Below are 22,536 nucleotides of genomic sequence, written 5' to 3' on the forward strand. Positions count from 1 at the left end.
TCCACGGACACTGCACTTTACACGGACACCTCGCTGATCTTGTACTCGACAATCACAGGCTGGCCGGCCTCGACAATGAAGCGGCCGGCCGCCACGTACAGCTTGGTCCCCAGCACCTTGAGCGACGGGTGGCCCGACTCAAAGTTGACCTGCGTGAACACCTGGCCCTGGGGCGTCGACGCCGCGCCCGGCGCGCCCGACAGCACCTTGGCGATCTCGTCGGTGATCTCAATGAGGCCTGTGTAGGTGTAGTTGAGCAAGGCGTCGTCGCTGCCCTTCTGCTTCAAGACAGAATTGACGTTGAGGCGCAGGCGCTTGCCGTCGTCCTCGGGGCGGATGTAGTCGGCGCCGTGGACGAACTGGGCGTCCACCGCGACGGGGTAGCCCGGCTCGGACACGAGGGAGCCGCCGTGGCCCTCGTCAACGGAGACGAAGCGGACGAGGTTGAGGCCGCCCTTGCTGGAGCCGACGGCGTCGGCAGCGCGGATGGGGATCTGGGTGGGTGGGTATGCGTGAGTCAGCAGTCGTTACCAGCAAATGTGTGTGCTTGCGTCAGGGAGAGTGGACCAACTCTAGCCGTAAAAGCCGGGATCAGCTTGGGGAACGAAGACATGGTGACGGTCGGGGGTGGTGGGGTGGGTGGTGGACAGGTGTTGTTAAGGATCTAGTTAGAGCTTGGTGCGAAAGCCAAGAAGTCTGGGGGATTCTCTTCAGAAAGTGAAGACAAGGGATCACGCTCCGCGATATGGGGTAGTGGGTATAAATAGATAAGCAAACGAAAACATAAACCGATCGTTTAATCGTTCAGATCTTTGCGGAGAGGGGAAAAGGCTGACGAAGCAACATTCGAGATGGGGACATGGGGAAAGAGACAGCGTGAATAGTAAAAGCGTCTCGGGGACGCGGAGGGTTCACAGTTGGTCGGTGCAACGCGGGAGGGGCAAAATTTGGGGGAACTCGGACGTGCTGTTAATCATGTTAGGAGCAATTGCCAGTCCAGAAACATGCAATATCAAAAAGCCGAGCGCTGAGGTCATTGAGGGGCCCAGTCATCCATGTCTAGTACCGTGGGGAAGCCTTTGGCGAAGTTGGGCAAATGTGGAAAAACATAGACAGCGACCGAACGACACCAGGAGGAGCTCAAGGGTGCATTCGATCTATGCGAATCCGTCAGCAATATATTGGAAAATGGAGGCGACGTTAGGCATCGTCGTCACACAGACCGTCCTGCCCCCCAAGGGTTCACGCCTCTAGGAGGATAGCAATCGTTGCAGACAATGCAGAGTCCGGCCAATTGGTGTTTGATAGAATCGAGGGGCCCTCATTTATGTGGCACAATACTTCGGCCCGTGCTCTGCTGTTACCGAGCCGGAACGGCAGCTTCCGTTTTAGCTTGGAAAAATATCGGCCAAGGTCACCTCCGGAGCTCTGAGCTCTGACCGGCCGGGTCAGTGGCAGTATCATGAGGGTGCCGTCCCTCCATATGTCTCGTAGTAATCGAGCTCTAGGTCAGCCACATCGGCGTGTGCAAGACGTCAACTCGCAGAGCGCAGAAATGGGGCCCAAAGTAGCATTCAGGGGTTGCGAGCCAAGGCCAGTTGTATTCGTCGCTTTTTGCTTTTCACGTTATACTTATCGCAACGTTCTTCCTTTTCTTGTCCGATGTACTCTTTCTGTGCTATCAATATTAGTTGTTTGTCTCTTTGTCTCTTTATCTTTTGTCTCTTTATGAGTTTCCTATCACAATGTGTTCAGAAGCTGTACGATGAGTGATGCCTCCTCGTCGTTCTGACCCTGGCATTTCGCACCATCGTCGCATGCAATTGTTTTGTTTCATCTCATCGTTGAACATTCAGCCTCAGCCTATCAGCCGCAGCCCCAAACCCCTGTCAGAGCCAGGTGAAAGTTTCCGGAAACGCACTAGACCACAGCCAACGACTCGGTTTTCTCGTTTACTATCGAAATATGGTAATGCTAATTTCAATATTTCGCACAAGCCATACTATGGCGACAGAAAGTGCAACATTCGAGCCAACGGACAACAGCGTTGCAGCATAGAACTGCTCCGTACAACGATACTTTGTACTTTGCTGTGATAGGTTTACATGTTACTTGTATCTTCAGACATGCAGGCCCCTGAGCAGCGTGTCTGTGTGTTCGTATTCTTGCATTAGGCCAGCCAGACAACGGACTTTGAGTCGCCCCATGTCTGCTCCAGCATCTGTACCTGCTGCCAACCCTTCGTCGTGTCTTAGCCACGTGTAAAACGGATCGTCCAGACTTTACATGCTGTGTTGCCCATCGAGATATGAGAGGACAGCGAAGTTTGACTGTTTTTGTCAGCGATTCGCCGTTGACCAAAATAGTTGGGCGTGGAGGTTTGTCTTGACCGGATTTCAAGGCCCCACCGGTAGGGCCGTACTTTGGCCAGCCCACTCTGCGGCGAGGTCTTGATTGGTGCATGGTTCGTGGGACGTGAAACGTTGAAACAACAGAGGAGGTGGAAACAACACGATTATGTCGGCGAAACGCGCATACCTGATCTGTAGTTCTGCGCCGGATGGAAAACTCTGATGCCCAGTCGTGAACTACGTGAAACGACCATCTTTTCTTCCTCGCCGTAGCCATCGCCACTCGTTAGACAGAAAACAAAACCCGGACGGCGCCAAAAAAGAAAGTAAAAAAGGTACGACAAAAAGGCACAATGGCCTGAAGTCACCAAAAAAGGTCCCCAATACATAAGCGTGCCAAGACGCGCTTGCTCTAAAAAGCCCTAAATGTCAGCCTCGCCACGCGCCGGTAGCTCTTTCCTTTTGGCTGTACGGAGAGACGGAGTACTTACTTCTTGCTTAGGCTTCAATACATTCCTCAATACAGCAAAAAGCGGGAACAATGGCACCGCAGCGTTGCAGTCCAGGCACGCCAGCTCGGCTGGTTCGAGATTTGGGATGTATTTTGCGCATCGGTACCTGAGTGGCGTCTTTGGTGTTTTGTCGTCCTCTTTGTTCAGCATCTATATTTGGCCGCTCCCTTGCAAGGGCGGCTGGCCTCGCACGTCGTGCCTTCCTTTCCCATCATTTTCTAACGTCCGGGTCCGCTGGCTCTTTCCCGGTTGTTTTTCTCGCCGCCGTCTTATCATATTCGTTCCTTCCTTCTTTGTCACTCTCTGTTCAGCCGCTTCTGGGTCGCTCTTTCCGCCGTTGTCTGTCCACCGGTCCCACTTGCTCACCTCACAGCGCATGCGAAGGAAGCTACGCCCCTAGTCTGTTTTGAGGCGTCATTTTCTCGTATTCCACTCCCTTTGCGTTTTCATCGTCCCTCGTTCCCCCGTTTCCTCTTTTTTTTTGGCCGTCTCACTTCTTGGATCAAGAGCAGCTTATTGCTTTCTGGTTTTCTATTGCTTTTCTCATCTTCATTTCCACTTGTTTTCTCTGATTCCTTTTTATTTTTTACTTTCTCTTCCTTCTCCCTGGTGGAACCTGTTTATTCCCTTTATCTTGGATAACAAACAGCTATTTGCTGATTACGACAATCTTGCTTTCTTTGCCTGTCATCTTTGTTACTCGTCATTGATGTTTCTCTTTTGTCTTTGGCAATCGACCACCCTCGGCGAATAGAAACGACGGCTCGACCGTCGTGGTTCCAGAAAACGGCAGCGTACCTACCGCCAGTCTTCCGGCATTCCTCTGGCTTTCCTTTTCTTGGTTCTTCATCCTCTTCAAGCACTTCAAACCATAGCACAGCAATCATGTTGTTGGTCAAGGCGGCCTTTTTGGCGGCTGTCGTGGCGGCTGCCGACGCCGTTGCGCCGGCAGATCTGGCCGTTAACAAAACCGGTACGTCTCCCCGGCCCGTCCGGTCGACGAGGACGACAGTTGACAGTTCACATTTGTCACTGCCTCCAAAGTGGCTCTGTGCTACGGCGTACATCATCTGCAAGTCACTAACAGACTCTCCAGATTCCATCATTGGGGTTGCCAACACCCTGGCCAAGGGCGCCATGTCGTACTACTCTGGAAACGCATCGGTACGTGGTCTCTCTCAGTGCCCCCCTCCCCCCTTCCCCTGCAAAACTCGATACGGGGATGCACTTCAAAATGAACGTCACAGTAATCGTACGGCTTGCTAACATCTTCCGCTTCCCAGAGTTTTGCTGACTTGCCAGACCCATACTACTGGTGGGAGGCCGGTGCATTGATGGGTGCGATGCTGGACTACTCGTACTACACCAACGACACCACGTACGACGACATTGTTGCGACGGCCATCTTGCAAAACACCGGCCCCGCCCACGACTTTATCGTGCCGGCCCACGAACTCGACGAGGGCAACGACGACCAGGCCTTTTGGGGATTCACTGTGCTCACTGCTGCGGAGCACAACTTTACGCAGCCCGCAGAGTTGACGCCCAAGGGCGTGCCCAGCTGGCTGGACCTGAGCATCAATGTGTGGAACAACATGGTCGTGCGCTGGAACACGACCAAGTGTGCGGGCGGCTTCACGTGGCAGATCTACGCGGACAACTTCAACGGCCTGAACTACAAGAACTCGGCGAGCAACGGCGGCTTCTTCCTCATCTCCGCACGCCTGGCGCTGCTCACTGGCAACAAGACGTACGTCGACTGGGCCCAAAAGGTGTGGGACTGGACGGACGCCGTCGGCATCATTGACAAGTACTACAACGTGTATGACGGCACCGACTCGGCCACGAACTGCACGCAGATCAACGCGCTCAGCTTCTCGTACCAAAACGGCATTTTCCTGTACGGCGCCGCGGCGCTGGCCAATCATACGGGTGATGCCGTATGGAAGACGCGTGCCGAGGGCCTGCTGGACGCGGCCCGTCATTTCTTCTCGCCCGACAAGAACGCGACCAACATCATGTGGGAGCACGCCTGCGAGGGCGTCGGCACCTGTACCAAGGACATGAAGACCTTCAAGGGATTCCTGTCCCGCTTCATGTACTCGTCCGTCCAGGTGCTTCCGTCGCTGGCGCCCAACGTGACCGACTACATGCGCGCCTCGGCCGCGGCTGCCGGTAAGGCCTGCACGGGCGCCAACATTGACGGAGCGCCGACGCAAAACGGCACCACATGCGGCCAGAAGTGGTACGTCGGCGGGTTCGACGGAAGTGTGGGCTTGGGCCAAGAGATGTGTGCGCTCGAGACGGTGCAGGGCCTCCTGGGGCTCAACAAGGTGCTGGGCATAGACCAAGCGCCCCCGCCGTCACCGTCGCCAACGGCGCCGGCGCCGGCGCCGTCGCCCTCGGGAGACAAAACCAAAAACGCCAGCCCGCGGGGTATGTCGCACATCGACCTGCGGTGGACGGTCGTCAGCATGGCCTGTGCTTTGTTTGCCTACGGCATGGCATAGCTGTTTTTGGGGCCAAATGCTGTCAACCCGCTCTTTGTCTTTTATTTTTTGTTGCGTTTCGTTTCACCGATGTCCCTTATGCGTATTGTCTTCACCAGCAAGGAGTTGGGAAACATTGGGGCGCGCCAGGCAGACGTCTTTGCTTTGCACAAACGAAGGTAGACATGCCGCGTGCCATTTTTAGATTTGGGTTTTTAGAAAACGTGTGGACGGCATCACGGAGTCACCGTTTCGTCGGCCAGGATTCAAATAGATAAACTCTGCAGCATATACCAAGCAGCATCAATCTCAAAACAACAATCCATGATAGACTAAGACGGCGTCCGCCATATGTCACTTGCCATATGGGGAAAGTTCGTCTTAGTCGGCTATATCAAATAAGTGCGGAGAAGAGCTCGCGTGGGAACAAAAGCTTCGGTATGTTCCCCGAAAGGCGACACGGCTGCACCAGTCATGGGGAACTTACAAGGGATTTAGCGATGCATAGCGCTGTGCCGCGGCCTGATCCGCCCTGAACTTGTTAGGAGTAATCCAGTCGTCTTACACGCCCATTTTGGGCATCGCTGGTCTTAGTCGCCGAGGCTATGATTTCTGTTTAAATGCCCCCCTCACGACCGCGAGACGACTTCGGAGCAAAACGCCGACTCGAGCCAGAGCTGTTCCTTTCTTTATTTGTTTCGCTAAGGCCGTCCAATCTTGTCCACGTTGACAACGATTGCGACACATCCTCCTGCTTGTTCTGCCTCCCGCCGCTACCATGTCGTTTCTCAAACCATTTCCTGTTGGCGCTGTCGTCCGAAGTGCGGCATTCCGGCTAACCTCTGCCCGATTGTGTCGGCCACTACGGAAAGCTGTGTCACCGGCATGGGCTGTCTCTGGTCGTCGGAACATGGCCTCGGCCGGCGGCAGTGCGGCCTCTGACCCCCGACTGAGTCTCATGGACGCCAGCTGTCTGTCCGAGACCCAACGCCAAGTGCGCGAGGCCGTCTTCCGCGTCTGCGCTGACTTTCCCGATGTACGTTGGGCCATATAAAAATGTATTAACAAAAAGAAAACTAAAAAAAAAAAAAATAAGATAAAATAAGTGCTTTGTACTGACCTGCCAGGAATACTGGGCCGAGCGAGACGACACCGGCACCTACCCGCGCGACTTCCACAAGGCCATTGCCGACGCCGGCTACATTGGCATCGCGCTGCCCGAAGAGCTCGGCGGCGTCGGCCTGGGCCTGTCCGAGGCCGTGACCATGCTGCAGACCATTGCCGAGTCGGGCGCCGGGTTCGCCGGGGCCCAGTCCATCCACGCCAACGTCTACGCGACCCAGCCGCTGTCGCGCTTCGGCACGCCCGCGCAGCGCGCCGCCTGGCTGCCCAAGATTATTTCCGGCGAGTGGCGCACGTGCTTTGGCGTGACGGAGCCGGACGCCGGCCTGGACACGCGCAAGCTGCGCACGCGGGCGGAGCGCGTCGAGACGCCGGACGGCGGCTTTGCGTACCGCATCACGGGCCAGAAAATCTGGATCTCGTCGGCGCAGGTGGCCGACCGCATGGTGCTGCTGGCGCGCACGGGCCCGGGCGACAAGGGCGACGCGGACAAGATGGACGACGCGCTGACGCTGCTGTGCATCCCGCTGGACACGACGAAGCCGGGCCTGTCGCTGCAGCCCATTCCCAAGATGGGCGGCCGCGCCGTCGACGCCAACGAGGTCTTCTTTGACAACTACGAAGTCGAGGACGGCGCGGGCGCGCTGGTGGGCGCCGAGGGCCAGGGCTTCCGCATCGTGCTGCACGGGCTCAACGCCGAGCGGTGCCTGATTGGCGGCGAAGCGCTGGGGCTCGGGTACGCGGCGCTGCGGCGCGCGGTGGCCTACGTGGGCGAGCGCGTGGTGTTTGGCAAGCCGGTGGGCGCGTACCAGGGCGTGGCGCACCCGCTGGCCGAGGCGTGGATGGCGCTGGAGGCGGCCAAGCTGGTCGTGTACAGCGCGGCGGCGCAGTACGACGCGCACACGGCACAGGGCGAGGGCAAGCTGCCGGCGCACCTGGGCGTGGCGTGCAACATGGCCAAGTACCTGGCGGCCGAGGCGGCGTTCCAGGCATGCGAGCGGTCGGTCCTGGCCATGGGCGGCATGGGCTATGCGCGGGCGTTCCATGTCGAGCGCTACCTGCGCGAGAGTCTGGTGCCGCGGCTGGCGCCGGTGTCGCGCGAGATGATTCGCAACTTTGTCGCCGAAAAGGCCCTTGGTTTGCCAAAGAGCTATTAGGAGGGAGTCGTTCGGATGCAGGGACATGTACATGAACAATGGATACAAAAATGTCGCAAGTCAGAGCGAAATGAGATGTCCAAAAATAAGGTGAAATTATTCAAAAAATTCAAAAAATTCAAAAAATAAACCCGAAAAAATAAAGAAATTGCACAATGCATTTTAATGCAAACGCTTGCAGAAATTCAAATCTATAATTGCTTCTTTTACACTCTGACCTCGGCCAGCGTCGTCTTGAGCGCCTCCAGGAATCTTGTCACCTCGTCTTCGGTGCCAACGGTAATCCGCAGGCAGCCCAGGCAGCCGTGCTCCTTGCCGCGGAACCGCACGACTACGCCGCGCTGCTCGGCCAGCTTTGTGTACACGGCGAGCGCCGTCGCGTTGTCGGGCTCGCCCTGTTTGTTCAGCATCTCGTACAGCAAAAAGTTGCTCTCGGTGCCGCCGCGGAGCCGGCCGACACCGGGAATCTGCGGGAGCGCAGCCACCAGGCGGTCGCGCTGGGCCACCAGCTTCGCGCGGTTGGCGGCCATCGCGGCCAGCCCGTCGGCGCCCAGCACGGTGCGGGCGAGCGTGCTCGTGGGGCTGGCAATGTTGTAGGGTGCCTTCAAGGCGTTGAGCAGGCGGGCGACGGGCGGCGCGCAGAACGCAGCGCCGAGCCGGATGCCGGCCATGCCAAAGGCCTTGGACAGCGTCTGCATGACCACCAGGTTGGGCCACTCGAGCACCCACTCGGCGAGCGACGCGCTGTGCTGGTCGGCCACAAAGTCGACGTACGCCTCGTCGACCACGACAATGCCATTCCACGTCGCGTGGCCCAGCACGCCGGCAACGTCCTCCTTGCGCAGCGCGCTGCCCGTGGGGTTGCCGGGCGAGCAAAGGTACACCACCTTGATGTCGTAGTCGCTCGCCGCGACGGACGCCGTGAGCGCTGCCAGCACGGCCGGGACGTCGACGCCAAACGCGGGCGCGGGCGTCAGCGGCACCTTGACGAGGCCCAGGTCGTTGACCTGCGCCGAGACGCTGTACATGCCGTACGTGGGCGGACACACCAGGATGCGGTCGCGGCCCGGCACGCAGAAGCAGCGCAGCAGCGCGTCAATGGCCTCGTCGCTGCCGACGCCGACAAACAGGTTCTCGGGCGTCAGCGTCTTGGCCGTGTGGGCGTGCGTGTTGCGCAGCGTGCACAGCTGCTGCTTGAGATCGGCCTGGTGGGGGTCGGGGTAGCGGTGGAGGCCGAGCAGATCAAGACCGGTCGCCTCGGCCTCGGCGGCGAGGGAGGAGGAGGCGGAGCCGGCGCCAAGTGATGGTCCATAAGCGTTCTCGTTGGCATCGAGCAGTACATTGGAGCCGTCGTCCTTGTAATCGCTGGAAAGCATATTAGAAGACGACCAAGGCGATTGGTTGTGGGGGGCAAAAATGCGTCGGAACTCACTCTCTTGCGCAGCGGTACGGTTCGAGGGCTAGGATGTTTGGCCGCGCGCACGTCTGGAGGTTGAAGGCCGGCGACATGGTGGGCGATGTGGAGGATATTGGAAGTGTCAAGTCGTTAAGATGTGCCGGGAGGAGACTATGGCTGTCGGTCGATCGGGACCCCTCTCAGCTTTCAGTTCTCCGGATTTGTTGTCGACTTATAGAGGCGCTTCGCTAAGTTGCGGTGCGCTTGTGTAGCGACCACGATGAGTCTTTGCTCGTCTGGTCGTCGTCTGTTGTGGTCGTCTGAGTCACTCAAACAGAAGTCTGCAAAAAACGGAATGTCCGCGGATGGCTGTTTGGCTGCCAAAATCCGCCGATAGCGGGGGCTCTTTCCTGCCCGGAGCCCTATGACTCTGCTCTTGCCCTCTTAGTCGCCCTATCTTATCGCACTTGCCTGCCGCCAACGTCATTCGCCAATTCCTCAGGGCAGGAGCGGGAAAGGAAGGCACGACTGTAGGTGGCCACTTCCCTTCAGCTAATTCCTTATTCCATTCTGTGGGTGAGCTTGTTCTGGACTAAACAAAACAACACACACAGTCTCTCAACTCAGACATGCTCTCCAGATGTCAATGCTTCATCCCACCTTCAGATACGGTTGCAATATGACACTAGCGCATGAGCACAACAGCTTGCCATTGACGTCGTATATGTTCCGACTTCACAGCTTCTGTCAATCATCGGCCTGGCGTATTCGTTTTCTCGATGAAACTACCGGCTAGCAGTTTGTTGTCGACCCCCTTTCGAGGCGACAGCTAGACGTTTGTACAGCAGCGGGGATCACCCTGGATTGCCGAATTCACGATCTGGTTCTGACAGCACGGCCCAGACCCGCTGCAGTGTAACCGTGACAGTCGGGCGGGCGGCAGCTCTGCTTAGCAATTCAGGCTGATGTCCGGTGAGGAAATTGCGCTAACGGCGACGATCGTCGAGTATAACAAGACGAGGGGAACACCGCAGCAGAGAAGAAACAAGAGACGAACAGCGAAGACAATGCCAGTAGTTGGCTGCTTGGGTCACGTCTTGGGCGGAACCTTTGGTTAAGAGCACCGTTTACCGCTGTTTAACGGCTTGCCGTCCCGTTTACCGCGCCATTTGGCCGCGCGAGCTTTCAAGCATTCAAGCTTTGGCTCCGATTGTTGACATCGTATTATGGTTCGCGTACTGTCGCGGTGCGGACTGTGCACCTGTGCCTCGTCCCGCACAAGCATTTTCAAGATTCGGCGTAGCTCACACCTTCGTCAGAGACAACACCCGCATGCATCCTCGACGGCACTATCTGGTCCCCGCCCTTCCATCAACATCAACATTGCTCTGTTGTTTCCCCGCATTCTACCCGTGTCCAGACGGACTTCGGGCTGTCAATCTTGGAGCTTTTCTGAGCCTCTGTTACACTTGTGTGCGAGCTTCCAAGAGTGCACCTACATACAATGACGGCTGGACGGATCTCGAAGCGAGTGGGAAGTTGGATATCTGCAAGTTCCCGGGCTCCTCCCTTCAAAGCCTGGAATAGTCTGGCGCTTTGCTCCTGCAGGTACAAGCCGCCCACCGTCCATCTCGGCTGCTTGTCCGACTACAGCTTGCGACCAAGTGCTACAGCACAACCGTTGTAGTCTATGCTTTCTGTCCATTTTTTTTGTTGTTTTTCGACTGTCGTCTTGTCTCTCCTCGCTCTCATCCGCTATTCCCGGGAGGCCATTCCCAATAGATGCAATGAGTGAGGAACCCCAGTCCGGTTGAATGCACAGGTTCTGTGAAGCTTTCCAGGCCAAGGGTATCCCTCCTTAATCCTTAATATACACGAGCAGTATCCCGTGTGCAGGGTTATAAATATGAGCATCGTCCCGTGTTGATCCTCTTGGCATCCTCTGTGACGGGTTCTTTGGCTGGTTGCTTGTTTTGCTCATTTCCCTTTTTTTTCCATTGGTCTCGTCTCGCTCATCCCCTCGCCATCCTCATATATTTCTCGGCCTTTCTGCCCTGTCCCCCTTCTCCTTTCTACTTTCCTCTAGCTCTCTCACGCACCTTTCGCCACGCAAGTCAACATGCGGATCCGTCAGAGTCTTCTTGCGGCGGCCGCAAGCAGCGGCCTCATTTCCGCTGCCTGCAACTCATTCGAGAATCTCGTCGCGTTCGGTGACAGCTACTCGGACAACGGCCGCCTCAACTATTACATCGCACACCAAGGCAAGCCGCCGCCTCCCGGCACTCTTTCCACCCAGACCAACGTCACGGCCAGCGGCGGCCTGACATGGGGCCAGTATGTCCAGCAGAGTGCACCCGGCGTCGCCTTCTTTGACTACGCCGTCGGTGGCGCCGTCTGCTCCAACGAGATCACCCCCCGCTACTTCTCGTCCATCAACCGCACCTTCCCTTCCGTCCTTGAAGACGAGATTCCCTCGTTTCAGGAGGACACTGCCGGAAGTCACTCGCTGTACCAGAACCGCACCGCCGACAACACTGTGTACGCACTGTGGATCGGCACCAACGACATTGGCTTTGGCGCCTTTTTGAACGACGCGCAGACGGCTGGCACCAACATTACTACCTATGTGGACTGCGTCTTTTCCGTGCTGGACAGCATCTATGCCGCCGGCGGCCGCCGTATCGTCCTCTTCAACCTCGCACCGCTGCAGCTCGTACCCACGTACCGCCCCCAGAGTGCCGGCGGCGCAGGCGACCACCAGTACTGGGGCAACAAGTCTCTGTACAACGAGACCGAGTATGCCAACAAGATCCTGGAGTACACCGTCAACATCAACACCATTTTCGACTACGGTGTGCCCTTCCACGCTCTCGTGCGCCGCCGCTGGCTTGGCGCCTCCGTGTCCATCTACAACACCCACCAGCTCCTGACCGACATTTACAACAACCCGTCCGAATTCCTGGAGGCGCCGGCCAACAGCACCGGCTACTTCCACCATTGCGAGCCCACCAACTCGCATAACTGTACGGACGCCGCGGGCGTAATCGAAAACTACATGTTTTACGACGAGTTGCATCCCTCGCCCAAGACTGACTCTGTCATTGCGGAGAAGTTTTTGGACGTCGTGGCTGGCGTGTCCAAGTACGGCACGACGTACCAGTCGTGAAAATGGAAACAAAATGCGGCAAAATAGGTGCTGGGAGAGTACTCTGTAGCTAGAAGATAACAGTAGGAAGTAGAGAATAAATTGATGCACAAAACGGGGTTGGACAATAGCTGTTCTTGCTCGTTGTAATGGTGCGTCGGTGTTACAACGTACTTGCCGTTTGGAGTTCGCAGCAGCCCCGCTTTTGGTACGTTTGCAATTGGCTCACTTCCCATCTCCTGCTTCTTGCGCCTGCCCTCTGATTCGCTGGCGCACTGCTTGCGAACAGTCAACGCGGCGACGGAAAAACGGGCTGCCTGCGCGCGAAAATTCATCCAGCCCAGCCAGCGCTAGTGCGCCTCCGCGTCGCTGCCTCTGCCTCGTTCGCACTTGCCAATTCGTGTCTCGCTCCTGCCACGACGAAACCTCCACACCAAGAGAGCCTTCTGTCCCCATCCCCGCGCGCTGCACCGGCATTACGCCCTGTCTCTTTCCGCGCATATTTGTCTTTTTTTCCCTCCTGCCTAGTCGCTTGTGCTCTGTACGTGCCTGCGCTGTTGTGGGACGCGTTTTTCGCTTTCGCATTCAACCTCCACAATCGCTTGTCTCTCGTTCACGCAAACCTCCCATCTCTCCTTCCCGTTTCGCGCCCGTCTCTCCTTCCCTCTTCGCCCGCGGGCGTCATCCCATCCCTCCTTCCCTCGGCACCATCCACCTGGATCCAGGCAGCTCTTACATTTCTCGTGTCCAACTCCTCCCTACCACACCAACCCCCATCACCCCATCACCCTTCATCCCTTCACCCCTTCACCATCCACCCCGTTCCCCATCTCGTGGCCTGGCGCCCTGTCACCTGCTTGGTCTGTCAATGTCACCTGACCCTCGAGGCTCCCAATCGCATCTGCCATTGCTTACGCGCTTCGCGCTTCTTGGTGCCGACCCCCAGCCTTCTCAGGGCTGCAAAAGTCCGATCGACTACCCGCATCAGCGCATCTCGCATTAGCCTGTCGACGACACACACCCGCGCTGCCCCTCTGGCTTATTCATATCTGCCGACGCCCTAGATCTTTCTGTCTTTCGACGGGTTTTCGAACGACCCACACCCGTTTGCGATTCACATCGTGCGCCTCTTGCATTTCGTATCTCGCCAATTTTCCGTCTGCCGACTCTTCCACCCCTTAACCGTCAACTCCTTTCAGATCAACAGCCATGTACCAACCACCCTACGGCTTTCCCAACCAGGGCGGGCCGGCCGCCTTTAACACGCCCCCTCCACAACAGATGCAACAGCCAGGCCAGCAGCCGCCACCACAGCAGCAGATGCCGCCTGGCTCCATGCCGGGCCAGCAGCCGCAACAGCAGATGATGTACGCTCAGCAGTTTGGCATGCCGGGCGGCCAGTCGCCATTTATGCAAGGCGGCGGCAATCCGAATATGATGGGCACGCCGGGGCCCGGCGGAATGATGCCAAGCCCCGGCATGCCGCAAATGGGAGTGAATGGACAAAGTGAGTTTTGACGATGGGCGCCCCGCGTGGTGGCTTGTCCTGCCCCATCTTTCTAACGTTTTTGCAGTGGGATATCAAACTCCATTTACCGGCTCGCCTTACGGTGTAGGGATGCCCGCCAGCGCTGGCCAGCCGCAGATGCCGCCGAATTTCAACATGATGGCCGTCGCGGGCCAGATGCCTGGGTTCCCAATGACGCCTCAGCAACAGCAGGTGTTTATGCAGCAGCAACAGCAACAGCAACAACAACAGCAGCAGCAGCAGCAACAGCAACAGCAGCAACAGCAGCAACAACAACGTATGCAGCCTCCGCAGCAAGGTCCTGGTGGCATGGGCACACCGCAGCGGCCATTCAATCCCATGCAACAGGGCAGCCCTCTGTCCGGCATGCCCATGTCGCAGCAGCAGCAGATCCAACAGCAGCAGCAACACCAGATGCAGATGCAACAGCAAATGCAGCAGCAGCACAAGCAGCAGCAGCAACTTCAGCATCCTCATCAGCATCCTCAACAGCACCCCCAACATCCTCAACATATGCAGCCCCCTCAGCACCCTCAACATGTCCAAAGTCCGCAACAACAACAACCGCCACAACAACCTCCGACACCATCCCAGCAACACATGCCGACTCCGTCCCCAAAACAATTGCAACACCAGCAGATGCCGCCGCACCAGTCTCCCCACCCTCAACAGATGCATCAACCTCAGCCACCTCACCCACAGCAGCAGCAACAGCAACAGCCCTTCAACACGATGCCGAGCCCCCACGGTCCGCCTAACGCGCAGCACCCGAACGCCCCTCAGCCACCGCTCTCGGCCGGCCTGCCACCCGGTGCATCCACCCCCCAGACACCGACATTCCCGGGCACTGGTGGCCCCGTTGTTAACGGCACTGGCGCCGCACAAGGCCCGCCGCTCAGTCCCGGCAGCGAATCTCGCGAGAAGGAGCTGTTCACCGTCCTGCTGAACATCAACCAAGAACTTCTCTACGAGTCGATCCAGCTACGGAGTACCCAGGTTGCACTGAAGAAGGAGCACGCTGCTGAGGCCGGTGTTGAGGAACAGCCCAGCGAGACGACAGAGCCCGTGTCCGAGGAGGAAAAGCTTGTGCGGGCGGATTACATTCAGTGCGTTCTAGCGTTGCCCCCAGCACTCGTCTCTATACGAAGCAACCACTAACCGTGCACAGATGTATGAAACGTATCCAATCCAACCTGGCGTACCTCGCAAGCTTAGCCGACAGGAAGATGACGGCCAACGCCGCCAAGGGTCCCAGCTTCCTCAGCGCGCCGAGTCTCAGCCTTAACTTCCGTCTTCGCCCGGCACCGCCGCCACCGCCGCCGGCCGGAGCCGATCCTGCCGCGCAGCAGACGGACCATGACCCCAACAGCGACCGCGAGGAGCGGCTCAAGTACATTCGCGAACTCTATGGCAAGCTGCAGAGCTTCTATCCGGGTATCGACTACACACGGGAGCCCGCTTTTGCCACCCAGCCGAACCAGCCGAACCAGCCAAACCAGCCAAACCAGGCTGGCGGAGCTGCCAACAACCGGACTGGGCCGGGTAGCACGCCAGGACCGCACGGCGTCAACCAGGGCAGCCCGCCGATGCACCGCACTCCGCAGATGGGCATGATGCAAGGGCCACCCGGTGCGCAGCAAGGCATACCTATGGCGTAGGGCGGGCCATATTGTGTATTTATGTAGTTGTCTGCCTGCGTGCGCGTGTTTGTGGGTATCTCTCTTGTTTCTGGCGTTGTATGGTATATTTTTGTGTACTTTTTTTGGTACGTTCTTGTTTTGCCGTTGTGTCTCCGTCTGGACAGTTGGTTTATTGTTGTCCATTGAAGAAAGACGAAGGCTTGGTAGTATTATTACAGGTCAATATCTCACGACAGCCCACATTATGGTATGTAGTATTTGGAGTCGTCTCGGAGCCATCCTCGTATGAAAAGAATAGATTCGGCCAATTTGGATATTTTCGTCGGCCTCGCCATGGCATCTACGTACACGTATACGAAAGAGCGTGAGTCTTTTCTCTACATTATTTGTATTCTTTTTATTTTAGTTCGTCGTATTCAGTGTTTGTAGATGCCTGTGGAGGATGCAGCGGCGCTTGCCCCGCTTCCGGCGTGTTGGAGGCTGGTGACTCTTGCCTCCCGTGGAGTCGTTAGAGACTAAAGTCGCGTTGCGGCAAAACGCGCCACTAACAACGGCACTAGCTTCAGGGGTAAGAAATAGAAAGAACGTCACAAAAGAGACACCGTCCCGAACGTTCCTTGTCATACCTTACCACAAAGGTGAACCCAGACAGTCTGGCACTCCGTAGCCCAGCCAAGCCCGCCAGACCCAACGTGGCCCAACCCGCTCCTAGCAGAAGGCTGAACTTCCGAAAGCCACCAACAAGAATGTGCCGTTCCATCCAGGTCGGCCGTCGTAGCGTCTGACAGTACTCCGTCGTATGGAAAATCGAAACGCGCAACAGACAATAGCAGGGTGCTTGATCTGAGCATTCGGGGGTGGCCAGTAAACAGTAAACATCTTGGGTGATAGTTGTGTCCTGTAATGTCTTCGCCGTTTTTTCTTTTTCTTTTTTGCCAGTGGAGGGCCGTATTCTAGCAGCCTGCTCTTTCTAACACGAAAGACAAGAACGATGCGACACACCAGGTCCTGCCTGCATATTTTAGCTTGTTCCTGCATGAATATGGGAAATGGCAGGAAGCCTAAAATCCAATGACAGGCAGGCGCGGCCCAAAAAGCTGGGATAGCAAGGCCAGACCACAACAGCACACATGACCACTACCACACAGAGGACAAGAAAACACCCGTGTATCTTACATGTACGAGAGACCGCTGTCGCCAGGCCTTGGACCAACCGGGCAGGCATACGAAGTAGAGTGAGATCGGCGCGTGAGATGGCCCCTGGAAGTCTTAGCTAGCGGTAGTTTAGTGCTCCGTGGTGGCCGGTGCCTGCATTCCTGTGCATGGTCGTGCCTTCCCTTTTGCCTCTGACTGCTCTGTTTACCCTTCCCACCGCTAAAGGGCCCTTCGCACACCCCTTTTTCTCCTCCCACCCTGCTATTATTGGCCCCCGCTCTGCAGTTCCTCTCCATCGTTAAATGAGCTCTTGCTGCATACAGTAATTATTAGCTCCATTGCGACCAAGGCGGGAACAACCTCACAATCGCTCCTTCCCTGCCCCATCTTGACTATCTCATTTTCTTCGTTGACTGGCCTCCGCTTCTCCTGCTGACCAGGGGTTTGCTCTTTCCTTCTTCGTGGTGCGAATTTCTATTCTCGTGTCCCTCATTGTGACTCTTTGTTGATTGCTTTTGTCTTCACTTTCTTTCGCACCATTCCGCCAGCACTCGAGCCATCGTCTAGTCGCTTTCCGCCGTCTCAGTTTCAGTTCAAGCGGAACACGCATAGAGAACCTCCCCCTTTAAACGTCCTCCCACTTTCCGTACGACACCTTAATACGACTTTGTTAAGCCGCACGACATACTCTTCTCGCCTCCACCGCGTTTATCCAGGCGTCCTAAACGGTGTGGTTGTTTTATTCGATTTGTGGCCCATACGACACAGCCCATACGGTGCACGATACTTTGCTTCACAGCACGACGGCGAACAATCACGATTCGCCGCTGATATCGTTCTCGCCGGGCCGCTTCTGGCCAAATCGGACGTCGACACGCTAGAACCATTTTTGTGTGGAATTTCAGTGCAGCACCGGGGCTTGTCTCCCTGCAACCCGCACGCAGTTCTCTCTCCCTTCTCCCTTCGGCCCTCGATGCACATTGCTGCTCGCGCAGGCTTTTGAGGGGGGGTAAGGGGGACGAAGGCCCTTGAACCAACAAACGCGATTTTTGTACCGGCAACTCGATTAGGGTGAAAAGAACACTCGCGGTTCTTGCAGCTTTTGTATACGACTCGCACGACGACCGACGACCTCACATCCGACGGTCGTGTCGATATGCTCAACATGGATGCCCACACCGCAGCCGGGGAACGGACGTCCACACCAGAAACGAAGCATGACCTGGAGGTGGCCGTTAGGAGCGAACACAGCGTCCCTGATGTCACCCCAGAAGCAGTACAGAAAGTAGAATCGGAAGAACATGAAGAAGAGGAGGCTCCAAACGCCACCGTCGCACAAAACGTGTCTGCCTCCACAGCCTCAGCACCCTCCGACTCGACAGATGCATCGCCAACCGATTCGGACGACACAGACGACGCAGACTCCGCAGACGACACACAGCATGAGCCCGCATCTCCTTTAATACCCGGTAAGCCGGCCGAGGAGCTCGACGACGAGATGGTGACCACAGAAAGCACTTCTGAGGACCATACCGCACACGGTGTTGCTCCTCGGTTGGACGAACACGACTCGTTAGTTACAGTCCGCCTGTCCGAGCCGCCCGTTCTGAGTATCAACACGCACAGCACAGCGTCTGGAGCGTCTACAGGGGCAACGGCCGAGGACGCCAGACCGTCGACACCCACCATGGCACGGAGCCAGAGAGCCACGATGCCCACGGTGGCCGAGAACGAGTCAGACAGCGATGACAGCAGCGAGGACGACGAGGACGTGAACTGGGAGCAGCTTCAGCAAACCGAAAACGAGGAGTCCAATGGACAAAATTCCGATCATGTACGACCATTTCTCTCCTTGGCCTTCTGTCCGTCCTTTTCTGCTAACATTTTGTGTACAGACTGCCATGCTCCTTGCACGACTCGAACAAGAAAACGCAAAGCTCGCGACAAATCCCAAAAGCATCCGCGTTCAAGTGCGTGACAGCGCGCCGCAGTCCCCGCGCCGCGTTCGTCCGGTTTCTGTTGCTCAGCTCCGCGATATGGTCCAGGGGCCTACACCCGCCGCACTACGCTACTCGATGCTGCCTCCACCGCCGATGACCGATCTTGAATTCTACGCGGCCCTCGTCCAGGACTACCACCAGACGGCCGCTCGTCTACCAACATTACTGTCCAATAAGATACGCAAGGGCATCCCACCTCCGTTGCGTGGTGTTGTTTGGCAAGGCATGACCGGTGCGACACGCGACGCGGCGCTGCTCGAGCAATACGAGCGATTCTGTGACGCGACCAGTCCCTATGAGGGCATCATTGGCAAAGATCTCGGCCGCAGCTTCCCCGGTGTAGACATGTTCCGCGAACCCGACGGAGACGGGCAACGCATGCTTGGCCGTGTGCTGAAGAGCTACAGCTTGCACGAGCCGCGCATCGGCTACTGCCAGGGGCTCGCGTTCCTTGTCGGCCCCCTTTTGATGCACATGCCAGACAGAGAGGCTTTCTGTGTACTTGTCAAGTACGTTTCTTTTTCTTTTTTTTTCTCTTTTTTTCGTTGTGTCTATTTAATCGATGATGCGAATTTTGTTTATCGCGTCGTAGGTTGGATTGGGCAGTGTTGGTGTTGGTTAGCTATATGGTCTTACGGTCTTGCGTCGCATTTTGATACTAACGTCTCGTTTTACAGACTCATGGAAAACTACGATCTACGGAGCTCCTACATGCCAGATCTGGCAGGGTTGCACGTCCGAATCTACCAATTCCGCGAGCTGCTGCGCAGCACGTTGCCGGAATTGTCGTCCCATTTGGAAGATTTGCAGGTAGACCCCGCTGCTTATGTTTCACAATGGTTCCTCTCGTTTTTCGCTGTGACGTGCCCCCTGCCCATGCTGTTTCGCATGTACGATGTAGTCTTTGCCGAAGGCGCGGCTGAGACCATTATGCGGGTGGCTCTGTCACTCATGCAGAACAACCAGGCCCGTTTGCTAGCGTGCGCAGAACTTGAAGATGCTATCCAGCTTTTGCTCTCGCGAGGCCTTTGGGACTGTTACCACTACAACGCAGACGAGTTTGTGCTTCATTTCCTCAGTCTATCCAATGTGGTCAGCAGAGACCGGCTGGCTTCGCTTGACCAAGCCTACCGCGAGGCACAGATTGCCAATATCAACAACCAAACCGACGCTAGCAGTAATGCGGACCGTGCTTCGACCATCAGCACTATAGCGTCTCGCTTCTTGGGCCGTCTCTGGACATCCTCGTCTTCTTCCTCATCCACGCCTGTGGCAATAACAGCAGCAGCTGCGGCTGCATCTAACCCGCCGCCTTCAATCGACGAGTCACCCTCTCTCTCCAACTCCACCAACGACCTCGCTTCTACCTCTGGCCTCGCCTCTCCGACCACCGCGTTGTCGCCCCCCAACCAACCGCTGACCCTCAACGCGGGCCTCAGCGCACCGCCGCTGCGACCCTTGAGCTTTCTGCAGCGGAGCTCATCAAAACACAGCATCGCCTCTACTGTCAATTCAATGGAGGCGGCTTCGCCTGCAGCTGGTCCGTCGTCCTCCGCAACCTCCTCCTCCTCTTCCTCTGTCTTGAGCTCTACCTCGACAGACGCGACATCACTCTCGCGCGATTCTTCCTCAGACATCACCGCATCCGCCAAGAATGCATCGACTTCCAACAGTGCCAACAACAAAAACTCGGACAACGACCGTTATCTCCACAGCCAAATCGAAGACCTTCTCACAGCACTCAGCGACTTGCAGCGCCAGCATGCTCTCACCACAGACCAGTTGCAGCGAGAGCGAGAGGAACGCAGCGACGACCAGAAGGCAGTGCAAGCCCTGCTACGTAACCTGCGTGAGAAGAGTACAAAGAAGACGGTAGCTGGGCCCATCAAAAAAGCGCCCGTCACCTTTGGTGTACAGCTGCGTACAACTGAACTAGACGAGACCCCCGCTGCATCCAAAAGCACGACAGCCACGCAATCATCCGATATTGAGCTGTCGATGCCTCAAGATGAGCTTTTCGCGCTTCTCGAGCCGGTGGAGGCCCGCTTCGCTGCAAAGGTCGACAACCGACGGTCGTCGGTGCCGCAGACCAAGTCCCAGCTACGCGACGAGCTCGGGCGCGCAAAGGAACAGCTGGTCAACGAGCTTGCCAAGGGCCAGGACCGCAACCGCCAGGTCAATGAGATGGAGCAAGAGCTGGCGACCATGAAAGACCAACTGCGTGACAGCCATGCGCGTGCTCGTGTGCTGCACCAAGACAAGCAGCGGCTGGAGCGCCAGATCCACGACCTGCGGACGCGGGTGGCCTCCGAGGCTGCCTCTGCCGCGGTCGCAGCTGCTGCCGGTGCGGCGCGCATAACGCACAGCAATGGTGCCGATCTCTCCAGTGGCAGTGGTGCTGAAGGTACGGGTGCCCAAGGAATCGCCGATGCCGCGACGGAATGGTTTGGCCGTGCTACAGGTACTGGTGCCGGTGGCGGTACGCCCAGCAAGGGCGGTGCTTCTGGGGGCCTGCGCGAGCTTAAACTTGGACGCAGCAAGTCCACTCCCACACAGGCTTCCGGGCCCGCTGCAACAGGACCGCCGCCCGCGAGCAACGCATTGTCTATGTTTGGCGGTAACGGCAAGCGTTCGTCGTCACTTATCGTCCGTGGAACCGGACGGCGCGAGTCCGTCTTTGGTGGCGGCATGAGTAGTTACCAGAGCGGCAACGAGGAGAGCATGGAGCAGCAGCAGGATGCTCTTGTCCTGGAGCTTGTCCAGGCCAAGACGTCCGAGGCTGTAGCCCGCCAGGAGGCCGAAGAGGCGAAACAGAAGCTCGAGAGCTTGCGAAAGGCACTGGGCCTGTCGGCAAACGACATGGCATCCATGTTGCACAATGCGAGAAACTCGGGCGGCGGAGCAGCTGCCGCCACTGCAGCCACCGCGGCCAGCACGGCAGCTTCGGCAGCCATGGGCGTGCTGGGGAGGTTGACCACGTCAATGTCGGACAGCAACGCGCACGCAGCCAGCACAAAAGCTGTCGCTGCCACTGCACCCGCCGCGGCACCCGCCACCAACACGACATCGTCGTCCGGCTACGGCTTTTTCGGCTGGAGACGCTAAAGCAACGGCTGTAACGGCCGTTTCTTATTCTTCTTTTCTTGGTTATGTGGCCTGGCTAAGGCAAGGCTACTACTTCTTATTTGGTTTCTTTCTTTTCATCTGTTCTAAATTGGCACATGCACACACAGCATATAGCATTGGTCGGCGCAAATACGTACACACGTATACATTATTGACTGCCTGTCGTCAATAGATACCACCCACGAAGTACATACATACGTGGAATATTTGTCGTTTTTGAACACTCCATCGTTGGAGCCGTACGGCAGAGAAAGTACATAAAATACAATACCTAATAATATACTCTGTCAAACTCGTGTCCTTCCCTACGGAGTCACTGGCTCTCTCATTGTACATTGTACGCAAGACATGCAATCCTTCTGCATCCGGGGAACATGTCTCACGACGACTATCCCAGGACGACTATCCCAGGACAAAAATGCCCGTCTGACAAGTGGCCGGTCTCAGCCGTCGCCCGACAGTCGAAGTGTCGAAATGGTCGCGTGCATTCCAGGCGATGTCTTATCACGCAGAGGCGCTAGTGCTGGCTAGATGCCTGGATCACATGCAAGCTGCCGCCTTAGCTTGAACTGGTTGCGAAAGGAAATGACGACACAGAGCACAGAGTTGTGCAAGCATGAGATGTCGGCTCCTGTACGGCGCAGTACAGTGCAGCGGATACCTCCAAAATTGTTGCTGCAGTCCAGCAGAAGAACGAACCATTGAGCAATCGAACAATACGAATTAGGGGCTGGCGAGACAGACCAGGCCTGGCGGATAAGGCCTGTAATTACAGAATAAAGGCCTGTAAAACATGGTGCTTTCGCTCTGCGTCGCACATTCGGTCCAGGTCTCCCAGCGACCAAAAGCGGGCTCAGCAGCCCCACCCAGGCTTGAGTGATACCCACAGTACAGAAGTAGCGGGTTGTTACTGGC

At 56.8% G+C, this 22,536-nt stretch overlaps 7 protein-coding genes across 7 annotated transcripts; 5 read left to right on the plus strand and 2 right to left on the minus strand.

Annotated features, from left to right (window-relative positions):
- Nucleotides 1–17: 17 nt before the first annotated feature.
- On the minus strand, nucleotides 18–613 carry SPBR_03856 (uncharacterized protein; the record flags this gene model as incomplete). The annotated part of the gene is made up of 2 exons (XM_040762146.1): nucleotides 18–494; nucleotides 572–613. The coding sequence occupies 2 exons, from the start codon at nucleotides 611–613 to the stop codon at nucleotides 18–20; spliced, it is 519 nt and encodes a 172-aa protein (XP_040622943.1).
- Nucleotides 614–3,748: 3,135 nt separating this feature from the next.
- On the plus strand, nucleotides 3,749–5,373 carry SPBR_03696 (mannan endo-1,6-alpha-mannosidase; the record flags this gene model as incomplete). The annotated part of the gene is made up of 3 exons (XM_040761986.1): nucleotides 3,749–3,836; nucleotides 3,960–4,027; nucleotides 4,147–5,373. 3 exons carry the CDS (start codon nucleotides 3,749–3,751, stop codon nucleotides 5,371–5,373), a joined length of 1,383 nt encoding a protein of 460 aa, XP_040622944.1.
- A 757-nt stretch (nucleotides 5,374–6,130) lies between these two features.
- Nucleotides 6,131–7,631, plus strand: SPBR_03719 (acyl-CoA dehydrogenase; the record flags this gene model as incomplete). The annotated part of the gene is made up of 2 exons (XM_040762009.1): nucleotides 6,131–6,388; nucleotides 6,480–7,631. 2 exons carry the CDS (start codon nucleotides 6,131–6,133, stop codon nucleotides 7,629–7,631), a joined length of 1,410 nt encoding a protein of 469 aa, XP_040622945.1.
- Nucleotides 7,632–7,837: 206 nt separating this feature from the next.
- On the minus strand, nucleotides 7,838–9,140 carry SPBR_03756 (histidinol-phosphate aminotransferase; the record flags this gene model as incomplete). Its single annotated transcript, XM_040762046.1, has 2 exons — nucleotides 7,838–8,996; nucleotides 9,064–9,140. 2 exons carry the CDS (start codon nucleotides 9,138–9,140, stop codon nucleotides 7,838–7,840), a joined length of 1,236 nt encoding a protein of 411 aa, XP_040622946.1.
- A 2,006-nt stretch (nucleotides 9,141–11,146) lies between these two features.
- On the plus strand, nucleotides 11,147–12,193 carry SPBR_03799 (GDSL lipase/acylhydrolase family protein; the record flags this gene model as incomplete). Its single annotated transcript, XM_040762089.1, has 1 exon — nucleotides 11,147–12,193. One exon carries the CDS (start codon nucleotides 11,147–11,149, stop codon nucleotides 12,191–12,193), a length of 1,047 nt encoding a protein of 348 aa, XP_040622947.1.
- A 1,188-nt stretch (nucleotides 12,194–13,381) lies between these two features.
- SPBR_03646 (uncharacterized protein) lies at nucleotides 13,382–15,358 on the plus strand (the record flags this gene model as incomplete). The annotated part of the gene is made up of 3 exons (XM_040761936.1): nucleotides 13,382–13,679; nucleotides 13,747–14,806; nucleotides 14,869–15,358. 3 exons carry the CDS (start codon nucleotides 13,382–13,384, stop codon nucleotides 15,356–15,358), a joined length of 1,848 nt encoding a protein of 615 aa, XP_040622948.1.
- A 2,302-nt stretch (nucleotides 15,359–17,660) lies between these two features.
- Nucleotides 17,661–21,600, plus strand: SPBR_03566 (GTPase activating protein; the record flags this gene model as incomplete). Its single annotated transcript, XM_040761857.1, has 3 exons — nucleotides 17,661–18,329; nucleotides 18,391–19,004; nucleotides 19,173–21,600. 3 exons carry the CDS (start codon nucleotides 17,661–17,663, stop codon nucleotides 21,598–21,600), a joined length of 3,711 nt encoding a protein of 1,236 aa, XP_040622949.1.
- Between the last annotated feature and the right edge of the window lie 936 nt (nucleotides 21,601–22,536).

Source organism: Sporothrix brasiliensis (assembly GCF_000820605.1).
Source record: "Sporothrix brasiliensis 5110 chromosome Unknown Cont14, whole genome shotgun sequence".
NCBI lineage: Eukaryota > Fungi > Ascomycota > Sordariomycetes > Ophiostomatales > Ophiostomataceae > Sporothrix > Sporothrix brasiliensis.